The sequence below is a fragment of the Coenobita brevimanus genome, chromosome 68, assembly GCF_032717465.1.
Source record: "Coenobita brevimanus isolate Jiangsu-jjx chromosome 68, ASM3271746v2, whole genome shotgun sequence".
NCBI lineage: Eukaryota > Metazoa > Arthropoda > Malacostraca > Decapoda > Coenobitidae > Coenobita > Coenobita brevimanus.
The window spans coordinates 8204623-8222035 of record NC_137021.1 but is presented as its reverse complement, the minus strand read 5'-3'; the positions used below and the strand labels follow the sequence as shown (position 1 = coordinate 8222035).

The following is a 17413-nucleotide window of genomic DNA, read 5'->3' as shown; positions in this document are numbered from 1 at the left end:
ATGAGGAAATGATGAAAAAATTGATAGTGGCCATGATCCGCCCCAGGTTAGAATATGCAGCGGTAGTGTGGTCCCCACACAAAAAGAAAGATATAAACAAGATTGAGAGAATACAAAGAACAGCAACCAAGATGGTCCCCAGTCTGACAGACCTGTCATACAGAGAGAGGCTGGAAAAACTGGATTTGCCTTCGTTAGAGGAAAGGAGAAAGAGGGGAGACATGATTGCGGTGTTCAGGACCATGGTGGGAGTAGATAAAATTGACAAAGAAGATCTGTTTGTATGGGATAAGAGAGCAACAAGAGGACATGGAATGAAATTGAAAAAGTCAAGCTGCTTGAAGGATATCAAGAAATATAGCTTTCCTTACAGAAGTATAGACTTATGGAATAGCCTGGACAAAGAGATCGTCCAGTCTAAAAACTTAAACGAGTTTAAAGTTAAATTCGACTTATTGAGAAACAGCGACGGAAACCCACGAGCATAGTACATTCCGTGTATATCACAATTAGGTATATTAGGTAAATACTTAAATATTTGGAACGACTCAGACAAAGAGGTGGTGCATGAGAAAAACATTCATGTGTGTAAAGGTAGACTTGATAAATGTGGATATGGAGACAGGACAACACGAGCATTGCTCGATTCCTGTATACTACAAATAGGTAAATACAAATAGGTAAATACACACAATTATTTAGTTCTAGGGTAATTATCAGTGTTTAAAACTTTAACCCCTAAAGTTGGAGTCACTCATCCACCAAATGAATTTTTCCCCATAAGTTATGTGTTTCAATTTGTGCGATATCAAAAAGCACACACTCGCATATCCACCATATAGGTGCGTTAATTGGGACTAAGGTGTACGATTTCCCCAATTAGTAAGTCATAAAACATATGCAGACATATGGAATAACTGACAGACACTCTCCAAACACCATAGTTGATTCATGAAGTAAACTGATAATTCATTCCTGCTACTGGCTGACAGTTTTATATAGCTTAGGGTAGAACATGCCTCACCCATGACACTTTTTTTCACAGGGAATCAGTGAACTGGCATGAAATGGATCTGGACAACCTGGGGAATACAAATAGGGTTTGCTTAGTTAGGAATGCTAAAGTAGTGTGTGATGTGACAAGAGTAACAGCAAAGACAAAGGGTATGGCATGGTCGGATGAAGAGGTTAAGAGAGCAGTGGAGGAAAAGAGGAAGCAGTGGCTAGTTTGGTTACAGGACAGTGGTTCAACTGAAATAAGAACTGAATATATTGAGCACAAGAAACACGTAAAGAGACTAGTGAAGAGGAAAAAGGAGAAGGTAAATGATGATCTAGGAAGAAAAATGAATGCCATTCACTATGAAAAAAGGAAGTTATTTTAGAAAGAGGTGCGGAAATGTAGATGTGACATTGGAAAGAAATGTGAAAGTGTGAAGGATGCAAGTGTTTGATTATTAACCCATGGAGATGAAATAAGGACCTGATGGAAAGAATATTTTGAAAGTCTGTTGAGTGGGAATTGAAAGAACAGAACGACTGTAAACATGATTGGTTTTGGAGGTGTACAGAGAAGGAATGCAGTATCCAGAAATGTGACACTCACAGAGGTGAAGAACGCTGTGAAGTGGCTGAAAAATGGGAAAACAGCTACGGTTGATGAGGTGTATGCAGAGATGATTGAGTGTAGTGGAGAGAGCAGAATGAAGTGCTTGTTGGTGATGTGTAAGAAGGCATGGATGAGTGAAACTGTGCCACTAGAGAGGAAAAAGGGTGTGATTGTACCCCTGCACAAAAATGAAGGAGAGCGAAATGAGTGCAAGAATTATCATGGCATAAGTGTTTTGAGTGGAGTAGGGAAGTTATATGGAAGAATGATTTTAGAGAAAGTAAGAGAGATGTCAGAAAGCCTAGTGAGTGATGAACAGGTTGGTTTTAGGAGTGGCAGAGGATGTATGGATCAAATATCTGCAGTGAGACAGATAGTGGAGAAGGCTTGTGAGAAAAACTACAAGGGGTTTATGGCATTTATGGATCTGGAAAAAGTATACGACAGAGTAAACAAAGAACGATTGTGGAAGGTTTTGTGCCTGTACAGTGTAGATGGTTAGCTGCTAGGTGCTGTTAAGAGTTTTAGTGAGGCATGTGTAAGGGCAAATGGGCATCTAAGTGATTGGTTCACAATCAGTATGGGTGTTCAACAAGGTTATGTGATGTCCCCATGGTTGTTCAATATATATGTGGATGGGATGATCAAAGAAGTAAAGACATGAGTAATGGTGAGAGGGATGTCGTTGGTAATGAATGGTGTTGGATGGATATCTCAGATTAATGTATGCTGACGATGCAGTACCACATGCAAATACCAGACAAGAACATGGTAGACAAATGCCAAGTTTTGTAGATGTCTATGAGCATTGTCCCTTGAGAGTAAATGTAGAAAAGAGTAAAGTGATGGTTTTTGATTGAGAAGGTGACTCTCAGTGTGATGTTACAGTAAATGGAAAGAGACTAGAATTGATGAAAGAGTTCAAATACCTGCATACAGTGATAGAAAAGAGAGGAAAATGTGCAAAAGAAATGGGAAGTAGAGTGACACAAGGAGGAAAGTAGCTTGTGCTGTGAAGGTCTTGATAAGAAACAGAGGCCTGAGTGTTGCAGCTGTGTGAGGCTTACATGAAGGAGTGTTCATGCCAACTTCAACAAATGGATGTGAGACTATGGTGTGGCATGAAAATGACATGTCAAGAGTAAGAGCAGTGGAGATGGGACGGCTGAGGAATGTATATGGAGTACAAAGAGTGGATAGGATATGGCATAAAGTGATTTGTGAAAGATGTGGAGTGAGGAAGTCTGTGGACACCAGAATCGAACAGTGTGTACTGAGATGGTGTGGCCGTGTGGAGAGAATGGATGACAATAGAGTGGTGAAAAGGGTATATCTGATTGAATTTTTAGGAGGAAGGAGGTAGGTAGGCCAAGAAGAAGATGGAAGGATATGGTGGATTAGGTGTGAGGAAGGGAGTTATGGAAGTTGGTGAGGCTAAGGGACTGACAAGAAATCGAGCTGGCAGGATGAAGTTTGTGCGAAGAGGCACATGACCGGGGATTTGGCACCCCTTTTTAATGGGACAGCATTTGGATTAGCTCTGTCGGATAAGTACTGTACTGTATATGCGAAGCCATAGAATATGGTGAAATTTTTTGCCTATCAGATGGGGCCAGGATTCCTTGAGTGAATGGAAGTGTGGCCCATTGAATTGGGCAAACTTTGGCTTCCTGGATGGTGCAACTCCCCAGATGGTGATGACTTACTGAACTACTGTACATTAATTACATTGACGCTCTAGAAGACAGAGCAGATTTTATTTTTTTTGCAGGGTTTAGTCAAGTTCTTAATGACCAGTCTTCTTTCCTTTTATCACAGTTCCTCTCTCTCTCTCTCTCTCTCTTTGTATGTGTGTGTGTGTGTGTGTGTGTGTGTGTGTGTTCTTACCTAATTGTTCTTACCTAATTGTATCTTTACAGGAATGAGTCAAGCTCATACTGTCCCGTGTCTTAAACCATATTTATCGTACATATCCTTAAATTTGTGAATTGTTTTGGCACACAATATTTCATTTGGTAGTGCATTCCATTGATCAATTGCTCTGTTTGGGAAACTGAATTTCCTTACGTCTTTATCACCTCTCTTCTTACGCAGTTTTTTGCAGTGTCCTCATGCTGATGCTTCTCCATATGTTAAGTAATCATTTATGTCTATTTTCTCCTTCCCTGATATGCACTTATATAGCATTATCATGTCACCTCTTTTCCTTCTCTCCTGTAGTGTTGGTAGATTCAGTTTATTTAGTCTTTCTTCGTAGCTTAGGTCCCTTAAGCTTGGTATCCATCTTGTAGCGGCCCTTTGAACTTTTTCAATCTTGTCTATATGCTTTTTGAGATGAGGATTCCAGACTACTGATGCATATTCCAGGGTTGGTCTAATGAATGATGTTATTATCCTTCTTAGCATGTCTTCATTTATGTATGTGAATGCTATTCTCATATTTGCGAGCAGTGTATACATGTTCCGTACCTTCTCGCTGATGTGGTCAGCCGGAGATAGTCTGTTATTGATAATCACACCTAGGTCTTTCTCTCTTTCTGATGTGTATAGGGTTTTATTTCCTAACTTATAATCCCAGTCAGGTCTTTTTCCACTTTTACCAAACTTGATTACATGACACTTGTCCACATTGAATTCCATTTGCCATGTATTACTCCATTCATGAAGTTTATTTAATTCTTCTTGTAGCTCTTTACAAGAGTCTGTGTTAGTAATTCTCCTTTGTATTTTTGCATCATCTGCAAACATATTCAGATAGCTCTCATTTCCAGTGTACTGTTTATATCATTTATATACACTAAAAACATGATTGGTGCCAGCACTGAACCCTGTGGTACTCCACTAGTCACTTCTTTCCATGATGAGTAGTTTCCTCTTAGTACTGTCTTCATTTCTCTTTTCATGAGAAAGTCTTGCATCCAACAAAACAGTTTGCCTCGAATTCCTCCTTGATGGTACAGTTTCCATAAAAGTCTTTGGTGTGGTACTGTGTCAAAAGCTTTCTTGAAATCTAAATAGATACTGTCCACCCATCCTTCCCTTTCCTGTATTGTGTTTGTTACTCTGTCATAGTAGCTCAACAGATTAGTAACACATGATTTTCCTTTTCTGAAACCAAACTGTCTTTCTGTTATCATACTGTGTTCTTCTAGATGATTTACCCAAGCTTTTCTTATAAGCTTTTCTAATACCTTGCTTACAACACTGGTCAGTGATACTGGTCGGTAGTTGAGTGCATTTTGTCTATTTCCTTTCATGAATGAGGGGACAATATTTGCTTTTTTCCAAATATCAGGTAGTTTACCTTGACTCAAGGATTTCTCGAAAATTAAAAATAATGGTTTACTTAACTCCTTTGCACATTCTCGTAATACCCAACATGAAATTTCATCAGGACCACTTGCTTTTCCTCTGTCTAATCTACTTAACTCCTCCTGTATTACTTTTTCTGCTATTTGTATATCTGGTAGTATGTGTGGACATGCGTATTCCACATAGTCCCTCTCAAAATTTTTTTCTTCTGTAAAAACTAATTGGAAATTCTTATTTAGTGCTTCACAGATCTCTTTCTCTTGTGTATAAGTGATTCCCTCGTCCGTAATGGATTGTATTATATCTCTTACTTTGGTTTTGCTTCTGATATAGCTGTAAAACAGCTTTTTTTGATCACTACTTTTATTTATTATATCCTCCTCAAACTGTTTTTGGGCTTCCCTCCTTATTCTTGTATAGTCGTTTCTTGCCTGTTTGTAATTATTATACGCCCTTTCACTATTGTGTCTTCTGTATCTATTCCACAACAAATCTCTTCTTTCTTTTGATTTTTTACATTCTGTATTGAACCATTTCTGTATTTTCTTATCTGCTTCTTTGTGCTGTGGGATGTACTTCTGGACTCCTATTTCATAAAATTCACAGAATTTTTTATATACAGCGTTTAAATCTTGTCCTCTAAGCTCATTTTCCCAATCAACTTCTAAGAAATACTTCTTTAGGTCTTGATAATTTCCCTTTTTATAGTTTAGGCTCTTTTTGTAACTGTCATTGCTGTTTACTGTCATATGCTATCCTGAAGTTATAATTTAGTACTGCATGATCGCTTTTGCCAAGTGGAGGGTGATATATTAAACTGTCAGTATCATTTTCTTGCCTAGTAAATATTAGATCTAGCACTGAAGGTACATCAAGTCCTCTTTTTCTGGTGGTTTCCCTCACATGTTGCATTCGGAAAAACTCTTGTACGAGATCCAGGAGCTTTTGGTCCCAACAGCTTTCTTGGCTAATTATATCTAGAGTATTCCAATTTATATTTGTATTGAAATCCCCAGTTAGTATAATTTTTTCCGATTTCTCTTCCATTTTATGTAGTAATGATCTTATACTCTGAATTGTACTCTCTGCCAGGTCCTCATATTCGTCTCTTTCCCATGTGTTTGATCTGGGTGGCATGTACAAATTGGCTACAATTACTTTACCTTCAGATGTGTTGATCTCTACTGCAATCAGTTCTACTTGTGATGGTATATCTAGTTTTGTTTCCTTGACTTTTAGATTTTTCTTAGTTAATATTATAATTCCTCCTCCTTTTTTTAAATTTCTGTCTCTTCTCCATATATTGTATTCCTCTAAGTTTAGTATGTCATTGGATATCCTTGGTGTTAATTTTGTTTCAGTTAGGCATATTATTTGTGGTTCATTTTCTCTGACATAATCATTCATCTCTAGTAATTTTGATACCATTCCATCCACATTTGAGTACATCAACTTTATCATCTTGTTTATATACTTGTCATGACATGGTTCTACTACCTTCCTCCTTTTTCTTCTATCCTGTCTGTGTACCACTTTTGTACTTGCAATCCTATTACTTTGTAAAAAAATTTCTTCTTCTCCTCTTCTGATCTTCCCTCATTTTTTGTTTTTGCTTCCTCCCTTTTCTCTTTCAGTAATTCCAGTTCCCCTTGTGTTAGGCATCTTTTTATCCATACATTTTTGAACTCCTCTTTTTCCATAAGATTCTTTGCATTTTTTAATATCTCTTCCACAGTGTTTACACTCTGGAAAGTCACCTTTAGAGGTCTTGTCTTGCATTTCTCGTATTTCCCTAACCTTTTGTGTTCCTCTATGTCTTTACTACAGATTTCCTCTGATACTTCTTTCAGTATGCTCTTTACATTTGCCATCTCCTTTTTGTCTCTTGTGATCTTGTTTTTTATTTCTTCCTCTTCTATACCAGTGATTACTATAGATTTGTTTATCTCTACTGAATCTCTGACTAACTTTGGATTGTTTTGGATTATTCTTTTCACTTCCTTTTTAATGCTTTTTTCCTCCACCCTTGTTTCTAAGTCTTTCTTTACTTTCACCATTTCAGCATACGTGGTTTGTACATCATTTTTGTAGCTTTGCACAGCTTCATTCACCTGTGTTATCTTCTCCTCAATATCACTGCTCTGGTCCATAAGACTGCTTGCTTGCCTAATTGTCTCTGTGTCATTTTTGAACTCTTCCACAACGCTCTTGTGATTGACTACTGTACTTGCCATTTCACTCACTTTCTTCCTAAGCGTACTCAGTTCCACTGTTAGTTCACTGATGGTTGTGTCTTTCTTATTGGCCTCGCTTCCTAGTTTTTCTATCTCTTCCTTTTGCAAGTGCATTTGCTTCTTTATTTCATCAATTTCATTTTTGAAAGCCATTTCTAGTTTGTGTACACGTTCATTCAGTCTATTGTGAGTCTCCACTTCAACCAGTTCTTGGTAGAAATCATTATTTTGCTTTTTACTTTTATCCCTTTTCTTTTCCAAATTTGTTTTACTAAAGTATGTATCCATTTTGCAATACTAAAATAACAGAGTATGTACGTACAGAGTATGTACACTTTCCCCGTGTTGCTGTAGTCTAAACAAACCCAGCTGACTCAGCGCATTTTTAACTCTTGGTACTTCTTTCATTTGTTTGAACAAGTCTTGTTTAAACTTATTATTTTTTTCCTTTTAATAATGAAAAATCATTTAGTCTAACCTGGTACAGAGCTTGACTCACACAAAGATACTAATTTAGGTAATGCCACTGGCCGTGTTGTTTCGGTACGGAGCGCCGATGTCGGACGTCTGCCTTGGATGACTCCGTGTGTGTGTGTGTGTGTGTGTGTGTGTGTGTGTGTGTGTGTGTGTGTGTGTGTGCGCGTGCGTGTGTGCGCGCATGCTTCAAACAGCAAAGCAAAGAAGTGCGGTGGTGGTAGTTGATAATGGAAGGAGGGAGGAGGAGGGGAGGGGGTTTGAAGCTCTGTCCGAACAATGAACCATTCTTGGTTTCCTGGCCATGGCATTGACAAGGCCTGGGTACTTTAATTTGCTCACGACTACTTACCAGACAGGAGAGGCTGAACAGTAATAATGTTTTGGAAGAGACTAGGAGTGCAATGTAGGCTCATTCATATATCGGCACCATAGCAGCTGAGGAATACAGTGGAGAGTGAGAGAACATCCACTTGTTGCTAGCCAATGAAAAATTTCCGTTAAATTTCTCCTTCCCCTGCCTTAGCCAATCAAAACTATTCTACTTCCTACCACTGCATCTCCCCTCCCTACCCACCCTGTAAGCCATGAGGCCCACCAACCATCACCCCTCCCTCCCTGTACACCACCATTTTCATAGTACAGTATAACCCCATTCTTTTTGTGTATTTCTTTCTTTGCTTTCTTTTTTTTATGATTATGGCTGGATGTTTGATGACATAATGGTCTCATGTTGGATAATAATGTGCTTTTTTAACCAGAAGAAAGTGTCCTTCATGCCTGAAAATGTCAAAGATTTTATGCTTACTGCCAGATATAATTATACTTCAGTCATTGGCTACGCCGAATAATGTCATATGCCGGGTAATGCAGCGGCAGATAAGCGGGAATTAGCTGTAACTTAAGCAGAGAACCTAAGCAAACCCTCTTCCTGTCAACAGATTGTAGTGGCATTGCCAGGCCTACATAAATGGGGGGGGCGGTCAGGGTCAGGCCGAGCCTGTCTTATTCTGGGGGTCACTTCCGCACAGTAGGCATGCATTAAATAATCTGAAATCTGCTTCAAATAGGGGGCCAGTGGAGGGGCCAAGGGTTTGACTGATAGAGGGGGCCACTGACAGATTGTGCTGTATCATCTCAAACTAGACATTCTTTGGCCAGATAGGTGTTTAGAATACAAGTGTGCAGTCATGTAAAATAGTGATAATAGTTTGCCATTACAGTTGGATTTTGAAAGAACATAACCCCTGAATTATAAGAGAGTTTACTGTAACCATTCACTTGCAACATGTCTGTCTGATGGAATTTTGGAAGCCTTTGCTATGCTTTCCAGAATCTTGCCTAATTTTCCAAAATTTTCTACATTTCTCTAAGTTGCAGAATGTGTATGTTTATGATTGATGAGTGGTCAGATGCAGAGTAATGCAACATTCTTCGTACGTGATGATTGTTGGGGACTTTCCTGCCCCTCTGATATGCTGTTAGGCCAAAACATGCTGAGTTGCATTCTTCTGTTGGTTAATACTTTGCTGTATTTTCTCTTTAATGATTCTGTGTAATTTAAGCCTTCCCTTTCCGGTTTCTCTCTCCAGTCCATAGAGCTTTTATCTTCTCTATAGGTTACAGTATTTTCTTAATTAAAAAAAAAAAAAAATCTTCCATCTCAACCCTTACTGTTAACTCCTGGCCCTCCTAGGTTATATTATGTTTTCCTACTAGTCATCCATTTTATTCTTAGTTTCAGTTTTTATTCTCCCATCTCTTGTGTAGAATGTAGTGTCTCATAACACATCTTATTCTTATTTAGGTTATCTCTCTGAATATACTGAAATAATTCTCATGTCCACTTTAAGCTACTCAGAAGTTAATGCTATTTTCACCAAAGTGCTGTGTATAAGTTTACCTTTATTTTGCATCCATGCATCATCCATCGTCCAGTCCTGTGTTGCCCCATGAGGAGCGTAGGGGCCTGGGGCAAGACAAGTTGGTCTTGACATTTAAGATGAGAGTGACCATCCTCACTCATCCCTGAGTGGCATTCCATGAGCAATAAACCCCAGACACCCCTTGGATATAAACCTACACTGGCTCATTCCGATTGGAGTTCCTTAATTGCCCACTGAACCACCGGGTGCCATAATTTGGTTAAATGGTTACCACCCAGTGTAGTAAAGTGTTTCCTGGTGCACAGGAAACCATTTGTCTTGTCACTCAATGGAGAGTCACCCACAGGCAGAAGGAGGAGGAAAGTATTAAGGAAAGAAAGACAGAGGAGGGAGTGTAAAGTCACCTGAAGGTAGAAGGAAGAGGAAACAGTTAAGGAAAGAAAGACAGAAGAGGAAGGAAGGAAGAGAGGAAAAGGCAGACACCTATAGCAGCACTACATCGAGTGAGTGGATGGTGAGCATCCCCACCTACCACAACCTGTATTTTCAAGTTGTGTTACTTAGCTCGGCATCCACAGATTGACATGGGTGAAGTAAACAGTGAACGATCAAGAGGGTCAGGGTCTTCAGGTCCATCTTCTGCGCACTTACACCAGGCATTCACTAAGTTCTACCCAGCTCGGTATCGAGAAGACCTGACTGAAGAGGAAACCAAGTGAGTCATAGTCTTCCTTCATTTTATTACCACCATCAGATTTGCATATTACTGTACTCAGTATGCTATCCTTTGAGGCTCTTTAATGTTTATTGTCAACTGCAGAATCAGGTTTTCTCCATAATGGAGAGCAAAAGCCAGCAATAAATTATAATTGCAAAGGGCATTTGTAGTGAGAGTGATGCATGTGAAAGTTGATTGTGTTGTATTATATATGATTGCATGCATATTTGTCATCAGTAGAAACATACAGGATGCGAATATTTGCCAGTATATGACAGGGTTTAGCTGTTGCCTGTTACTGTTACCAGTATTTCATATGTTTGTGTTCGCTGTCTAAAATATGCTGGATTATCACATGAGAATGAATTTCAGAGATAAGGAATTAAGTGTAATAATTAAAACTTCCTTAAAAGTGGCTAAAGCCTTCAGAATTGTATTCACTGTACACTGCTAACTCCATCTACTTGCACCAGAACTCTGCTAGACAGCTTACATGAAAAGTGGGTGAGTCTGCGTGGTCGTTCCCAAGGTGACTGCGTACGAATCTACTTAACCTGCACTCGAAAGTGGCCTTACTTTGGTGCAACCCTCTTCCCTGCTACCACCCCTGCTGCCTCTGATGGTCCCCCAACCCCTGTGTGGGTAGCAGTCAGTGAGGATGCCATCACCCTCCTTGACTACACCACTATGGTCTCCATTGGCAGGTGAGTAGAAACAGGAGATTGCCACATTTAATTGCGCTCTTACACTATGTGGGCTTACATTCCAGGGATATCCTGTGTCCCTGAAAATTCCATTACTTAACACTACTCTGTAGCATCAAAGGAAGAGAACTGTTAGGTACTGAGGCCTCACAGTATTCTCAAATCCTAATGCTTTTTGATCTGTTGCAATTGTACTGTACCATGACTCATGCCCATAAACTAAAATTGGTCTAACCATGGACTTGTAAATTTTCACTTTAGTTTGTACTGAAAGCATATTATTATTCCAAACAGATTTCAACATTCCAACAGCTTGCCAAGCCTGTCTAATCCTCTCCTCAATTTCATTGTTTAATGATCCATTAGATGATACAATCGTTCCCAGATATTTAAAGTTTTCTACATTCTTCACCACATTATTCCCAGTTACACAATCGCTCACCTGAGGTTTAAAATACTCGATACAGCTAGCAATACTCCTTACCTTACTGGGTTTTCTATCAGGCTGGCTCCAAAGAAAACAAGTTCTGTGGGAGGGTAACTATTCCACACCACTCATAAACGGTATTTATTTATTTATTTGATACGAATTTATATGTAGTACAAGAGTATATTGGTTTTCACACGGTAATATAGGCAGTGTGAGCATTGTTTCACTCACTAACACATCAACATACCTGACCTTTTTTGGCGACATTACCTTATCATCATTTCTGACAGTTTCTTCCTCTAATGCTACGTAAACTTTGTCCTCCACATTGTCATCAATTGGGGAATCACTCTGGCCCTGAATGTCTTTATTGGCCAGGTCACTGATGACAGGTGAATTATCGAGACAATGGCATGGCAGGGGGGGAGGGAGGTCATGCGGGATAAGGCATTGTCCCTGCCTGGCATCTTGTAGAAGAAGGTGTCCCGTGTATAGGTACCAAAAATCACGCGCGAAAATTGAAAATTGTGCAAATTATGAACCTTGCAATTGCGCGACGTACTGGTACAGTATTTTGATGGATCTAGCTGTGACAAAACGTTGCAACCTGCCCATACATCGAGGGGACGCCTCGGGTTAAAATGACTTAAAATTAAAAAATTCACTGTGACTGCATTTTTCGAGATATGTGGGTGAAAATTGGCAGGCATGTATGGCAACTGTTCCTCTACCATGCCTCAGGCGGTCAAGGCCATACACCCACTCGCTCCCACCCTCACGCTCGCTCTGCCTCACTCTGCCTGTGTCCCTTACCCAGTGCTGTGCATAGTGAAGGCATGTTGTAAATATTTTCATGTAAGTGTAAGGACTATACATAGTGAAATCATGTTGTAAATATTTTCTTGTAAGTGTAAGGACTGTACATAGTGAAGTCAAGTTGTAAATACCTTCTTGTAAGTGCCAGGACTGTACATAGTGAAGTCAGGTTGTACCTATCTTCAAGTAAGTGCAAGACAATACATTCACAGTGAGATTGACATGCAAATTGTGACAGATGTTGAAGTAATAAGTAATCAGAAAAGTGTACTGAACCTAGCTATACCTTCCCAGCATAAATACCTGAGTCTACCATACATAGAAAATGGCTTTCTCTCACCTATGTAGTGAGCGTGAGAGCGGGAATACCTGTATACGAGTATGCAGAAATGAGCATGCAGGACTCATTTCCGAGCTTCGGTGAGTATTGTAATGGTGAAATTCATTATTTTCACATCAAAACTTATCATTTTAGTTTAAAAAAAAAAAAAAAAAGCTGGCATGGAGGCGACCCATAGGGCTAAAAATAGCTGGCATGGGAAGGGTTAAGGTGAGGGTGACCAGCCTTTCTCTCAGCTGAATTGCATTCTGTGAACAGTAAACCCTAACCTTCCATTGGATTTTAAACCATTATGGGTCCTCATCAAGTTAGACCACCATGTCACCCGAGACCACCAGACGTCATTTTGTTATGTATATGGCCACCACCCAGCATAATAAGTACTTTCCTGGGTGATAGGAAACCAATAGGTGTCTCACTCAATGTAGAATCACCTGAAGGCAGACCCATATTGAGTGAGTTGGTGGTCGGTGCCCCCACCTACCACTCAGTAGAACATGGTGACTTACTTTATTTTTTCATTACTGACATCTTGGTTTTAGAAGTGTTTAACAGTTTTGTTTTTGTCATGCAGGTCAGAAAAGGATAATTTATTTGCACTCCCAAATCTAGTGAATGAATCATCATCATCATCATCATCATCATCATCATCATCATCATCGTTGTCTTCATGATGATGATGATGATGCTCTCTTAGATGGATAATTTATTTGCACTCCCAAATCTAGTGAATGAATCATCATCATCATCATCGTCTTCGTCATGATGAGGATGATGATGATGATGATCATGATGATGATGAGGCTCTCTTAAATGGGCCACACTCATTGATTTACAATTCAGGCCTCTAGAATCCTGACCACTTTATAGACATAACCATTGATACTTCATTCACTGCTGACTTTGGGTTGATAGAGACATACATCCTTCTCCTCAGGTATGGCTATGGATCTGTGGTGACATTTGGAGGTTGTCAGGAAGACTTTATGCTGGTGGTGCACACTCCAGATGATGACACTGCTACTCACCCACATCCCCACCCTCCTGGCACCCACAAGCTGCTTCTTTGTATGAACAAGCCCAAGGTAAACTTTAATATTTTGTCCACACCAATACTCTTTTCACATTTACTTTGTCAAAAATTGTGATCCTACATTTTCAGTATTAAGTAGTAAGAACAGATTCACACTAGAATATCATGCTAGTCATGAAAAAGTCCTGTGGAAGAGATGTACTGTCATATAATTGTAATTTTCTGCTTCTGAGCTATGTGAATTAAGCTGCAATACAATGAAAAACCTGAACCATATTAAGGCGAAAGAACCTTAGTGTATACAGTATTGTGTTAATAACCAAAGTTTAAATGACAATTTTTTTATTACCATATTTTTTGGCACAAGCATGCTCATTATATTTTTTATGAAGAAATAATATTCATACTATTTTAACCAATAAGTGATTGAAGTAGAAATGATACTTGTTCAGAAATTGTAGTTTTTACCATTTTAGACCTCTCGATAACATTTTTACATTGAATTGTCTGGCTGTAAAAATGTCACTATATGGTTTGTGAAAACATTGGTTATCCTCTTGAGGCTTTCTAGAAACTTTTTTTTTCTGTGTAATGCATAGCATAGCTAAAATTTGATTGTTTGTATAGTCAGAATAAATATAATGATAGAAAAAAAAATTTCTAGGGCCAACAATGAAGGAGGAGTTATATTTTTTCATGTTATTTGCCTTCTTCTAAGGATGTAAATTTCTATCATTTTTCCAGCTTCTGGATCCTTTTCAGTAAGAAGTTTTCACATTGATAAACCAGGCATTAACACCAGACAAAATACTGACTTTATCCAGAAATTTCAGTTCTCAGAAGTATTATCTTAAATGGAAGAAAGGTAGAAAGAAGCCAGTGAGAGTTAAAGCTGGTGGATCTGGAAGGTTGTTGTTGTGGCTCCAGGCTTCTCTGAATCCAATGGACTGAAGGCAGAAGTTCCCCTTCTCCTGTAGGCCATCCTCCTCCTTTGGGGGATAGGGAGAGATGAGGGATGCTTATATGCTGGTAACCTGGCAGTAGAGCCTGTTTGTGTCCGTGCCACCATGCAAAGGCGTCAGTCTTCAGCACTAATGAGGAAGATGATAAAGCAATTTGTACTGGTGCTGTATCTGAACTAATTTGCAGAACTAATTCAATACATCATCAGACTTGGCATTTTTGCTGCTGTGAAACTGACTTAGCTCAGCCACCATCAATGATCTTTGAGCTGTAAGCTCATGATCATGTGATTTGCTGGTGACTGCTGGCAATGCTGGCAAAGTAAGCATTCACACTGACATCAGCCCCAGGTTATGTAGGTTACATGAAAAGATATGTCATCATCATCATCCAGACCTCCTTTCCCACCGTAGGGCAGGGTGAGGAGTAGCAACGTCCAGACAGCCCAAAAATGCCCAATCCTCTTGGCTACGCTTCCATTCACTCACCATTCAAGTCCCCAGAATCCGGGCTCTATCTGATATGCCAGAAACATTCACCACATTCTGTAGCTTCACATAAGTGTATCCGATAGAATCAATCAGGATGCTGTCATGTTAAAATGGGTGCCTGGTCCCTGATCATGCGCTTCTCCTCACAATCTTCATCCAGCCAGCTCAATCTCTTATCAGTCCCTTAGCCTCATTGACTTCCGAACCTCTCTTCCTCACACACTCATCCACCATATCCCTCCACCTTCTCCGTGGCCTACTTTGCCTCCTCCCTCCTTGAAATTCGCTCAGATATACCTTTTTCACCACTCTGTTGTTATCCATTCTCTCCACATGACCATACCATCTCGTTACACTCTCTTCAACTCTGGTGTCCACAGACTTTATTATTCATATCTTTCACGAATCGCATTATTTCGTATCCTATCCACTCTTTGTACTCCATATACATTCCTCAGCAGTCCCATCTTCATTGCTCGCACTCTTGACTTTTCATTTTCATGCCACACCATAGTCTCACATCTATATATTAAAGTTGGCACTAACACTTCTTCGTGTAAGCCTCATGCAGCAGCAACACTCAAGCCTCTGTTTCTTATCAAGGCCTTCATTGCACCAGCTACTTTCCTTCCTTGTGTCACTCTACTTTCCACCTCTTCTGCACATTGTCCTTTCATTTCAGTCACTGTACCCAGGTATTTGAAATGTCTCACCAATTCCAGTCTGTCTCCTTTCACTGTAACATCACACTGGGAGTCACTTCTCTCTCAGTAGCCATCAGTTTACTCTTTTCTACATTTACTCTTAAGGCACAATGCTCACAGACATCAGCAGAACTCTGCATTAGTCTACAAAGTTCTTGTCTGGTATTTGCAAGTAGTAATGCATCATCAGCATACAAAAAATTTGAGATAGTCCATCCATTACCATACATTACCAATTCCATCCCTCTCTCCATTACTCATGTTTTTACCTCTCACCGCCCCATCCACATATAGTAAGACCTCACTATAACGGACTAATTGGGCCCCAAAGTGTTCTGAAAGTTGCGAAATTCCGATAAAAGCAATATCTGGACTTCCCCCTGCTAATCTGGACGTTTGTCAATACACTCGACCCGCCATTTCCCGTACCACGAATTCCCAGATTTTGGATTTCATGGACATGGGCTGAGTCACCTCAACCTGGCCTCATTGGTGTTGCCCAGTCACACACACAAGGTCATTGGTGACTCCAACTCTGAATAACAAGTTATTCTGCGGTCCCACTATATGATCACGGCATACAGTAATCCCTTCAATATCCCATGTAATAGAGCCAAAGGCATGTCTGGATAGTGGTCCTGTCCGGATATTGGGCCCCAGCCTCCTGGACTTGTACTTATGGACCCTAACTCAGAAAAACACCTATACAACTCCCTCTGGAATGCATTGCACCTATTTAAGACCCAAATCACACCAATAAGGGACATAAAAGACTGAAATAAATGCAAAAGAATCATAAAATGAGGTTTTAGAGGTGAGTTTATACAATATTAAACATTCTGGGTACTTACAACAAGTCCCTGGCTCCTGGACTGGTAGTTATGGTCCCTAACCTAGCCTAACTCTGAAAAACATCTCCCTAATGCACATGCATAGTACCTAAGACACTATTCACACCAATAAGGGACATAAAAGAGTGAAATGAGGTGTTAGAGGTAAGTAAGGAAAATACAGTACAATATGAAACATTCTAGATACTTACAGCAAGTTCCTGGCCATCTTAGTGAATAACCTGCCTCCTCTCAGACTCTGACAGTAAGAAGGAGTTCCTGAAGCACTTGCAGTACACTGTTCATGAAGTCTTACACTGAACTTAGTCATTTGCACTCAGAATTCCATTCTCTTAACACTGCGCACTCTTGTCTTACTTGCGCTCCATTGTACCTTAATGAAATAAGTGTTGCACTCTGCACTTAAAGTCTTTCCACTCATAAAACCATTTTCTTAACATAACACACTCTAGTTAATTTATGTTACATTGAAAGTCCATTAAATCTTTGTCTTTTCACTCAGAACTCAAATTCCTTAACACTGTGCACTGTTTTTTTTTCATTTCACAACTCTGTAAATTCCCGTGTGGTCTAGTGGAGAAGTTGTAGGCGTCTGATCACTGTCAGAGTCTGAGAGTAGCTCATGCAGGTGACCTAGGGGTGTGTCGCTGGGTCGTGGTGATGGCGTACCCACTGCAGACGACTCTGAAGAGAGGCGCAAACTCACGTCGAGCGGTGACTTCACCGTGCCTGATGTGCTGGGCTGTGGCTTGGAGCATGAGGGCCTGTCTTGGGGAGGCAATGAAGTGGAGCCAGGGCTGGACACAGCAGGGGTCACGGGCATGAAAAAGCTGTCAATCGTTGATTGA

At 39.9% G+C, this 17413-nt stretch overlaps 1 protein-coding gene across 1 annotated transcript in view; it reads left to right on the top strand.

Moving 5' to 3' along the window:
• LOC145405833 (uncharacterized protein CG43867) overlaps positions 1–17413 on the top strand; it is a 329511-nt gene that overhangs the window by 296418 nt on the left and 15680 nt on the right. The window contains exons 24-26 of the mRNA XM_080277076.1: positions 10094–10230; positions 10707–10937; positions 13461–13608. Coding sequence (XP_080133202.1) covers positions 10094–10230; positions 10707–10937; positions 13461–13608 — 516 coding nt within the window. The remainder of the gene's footprint in view (positions 1–10093; positions 10231–10706; positions 10938–13460; positions 13609–17413) is intronic.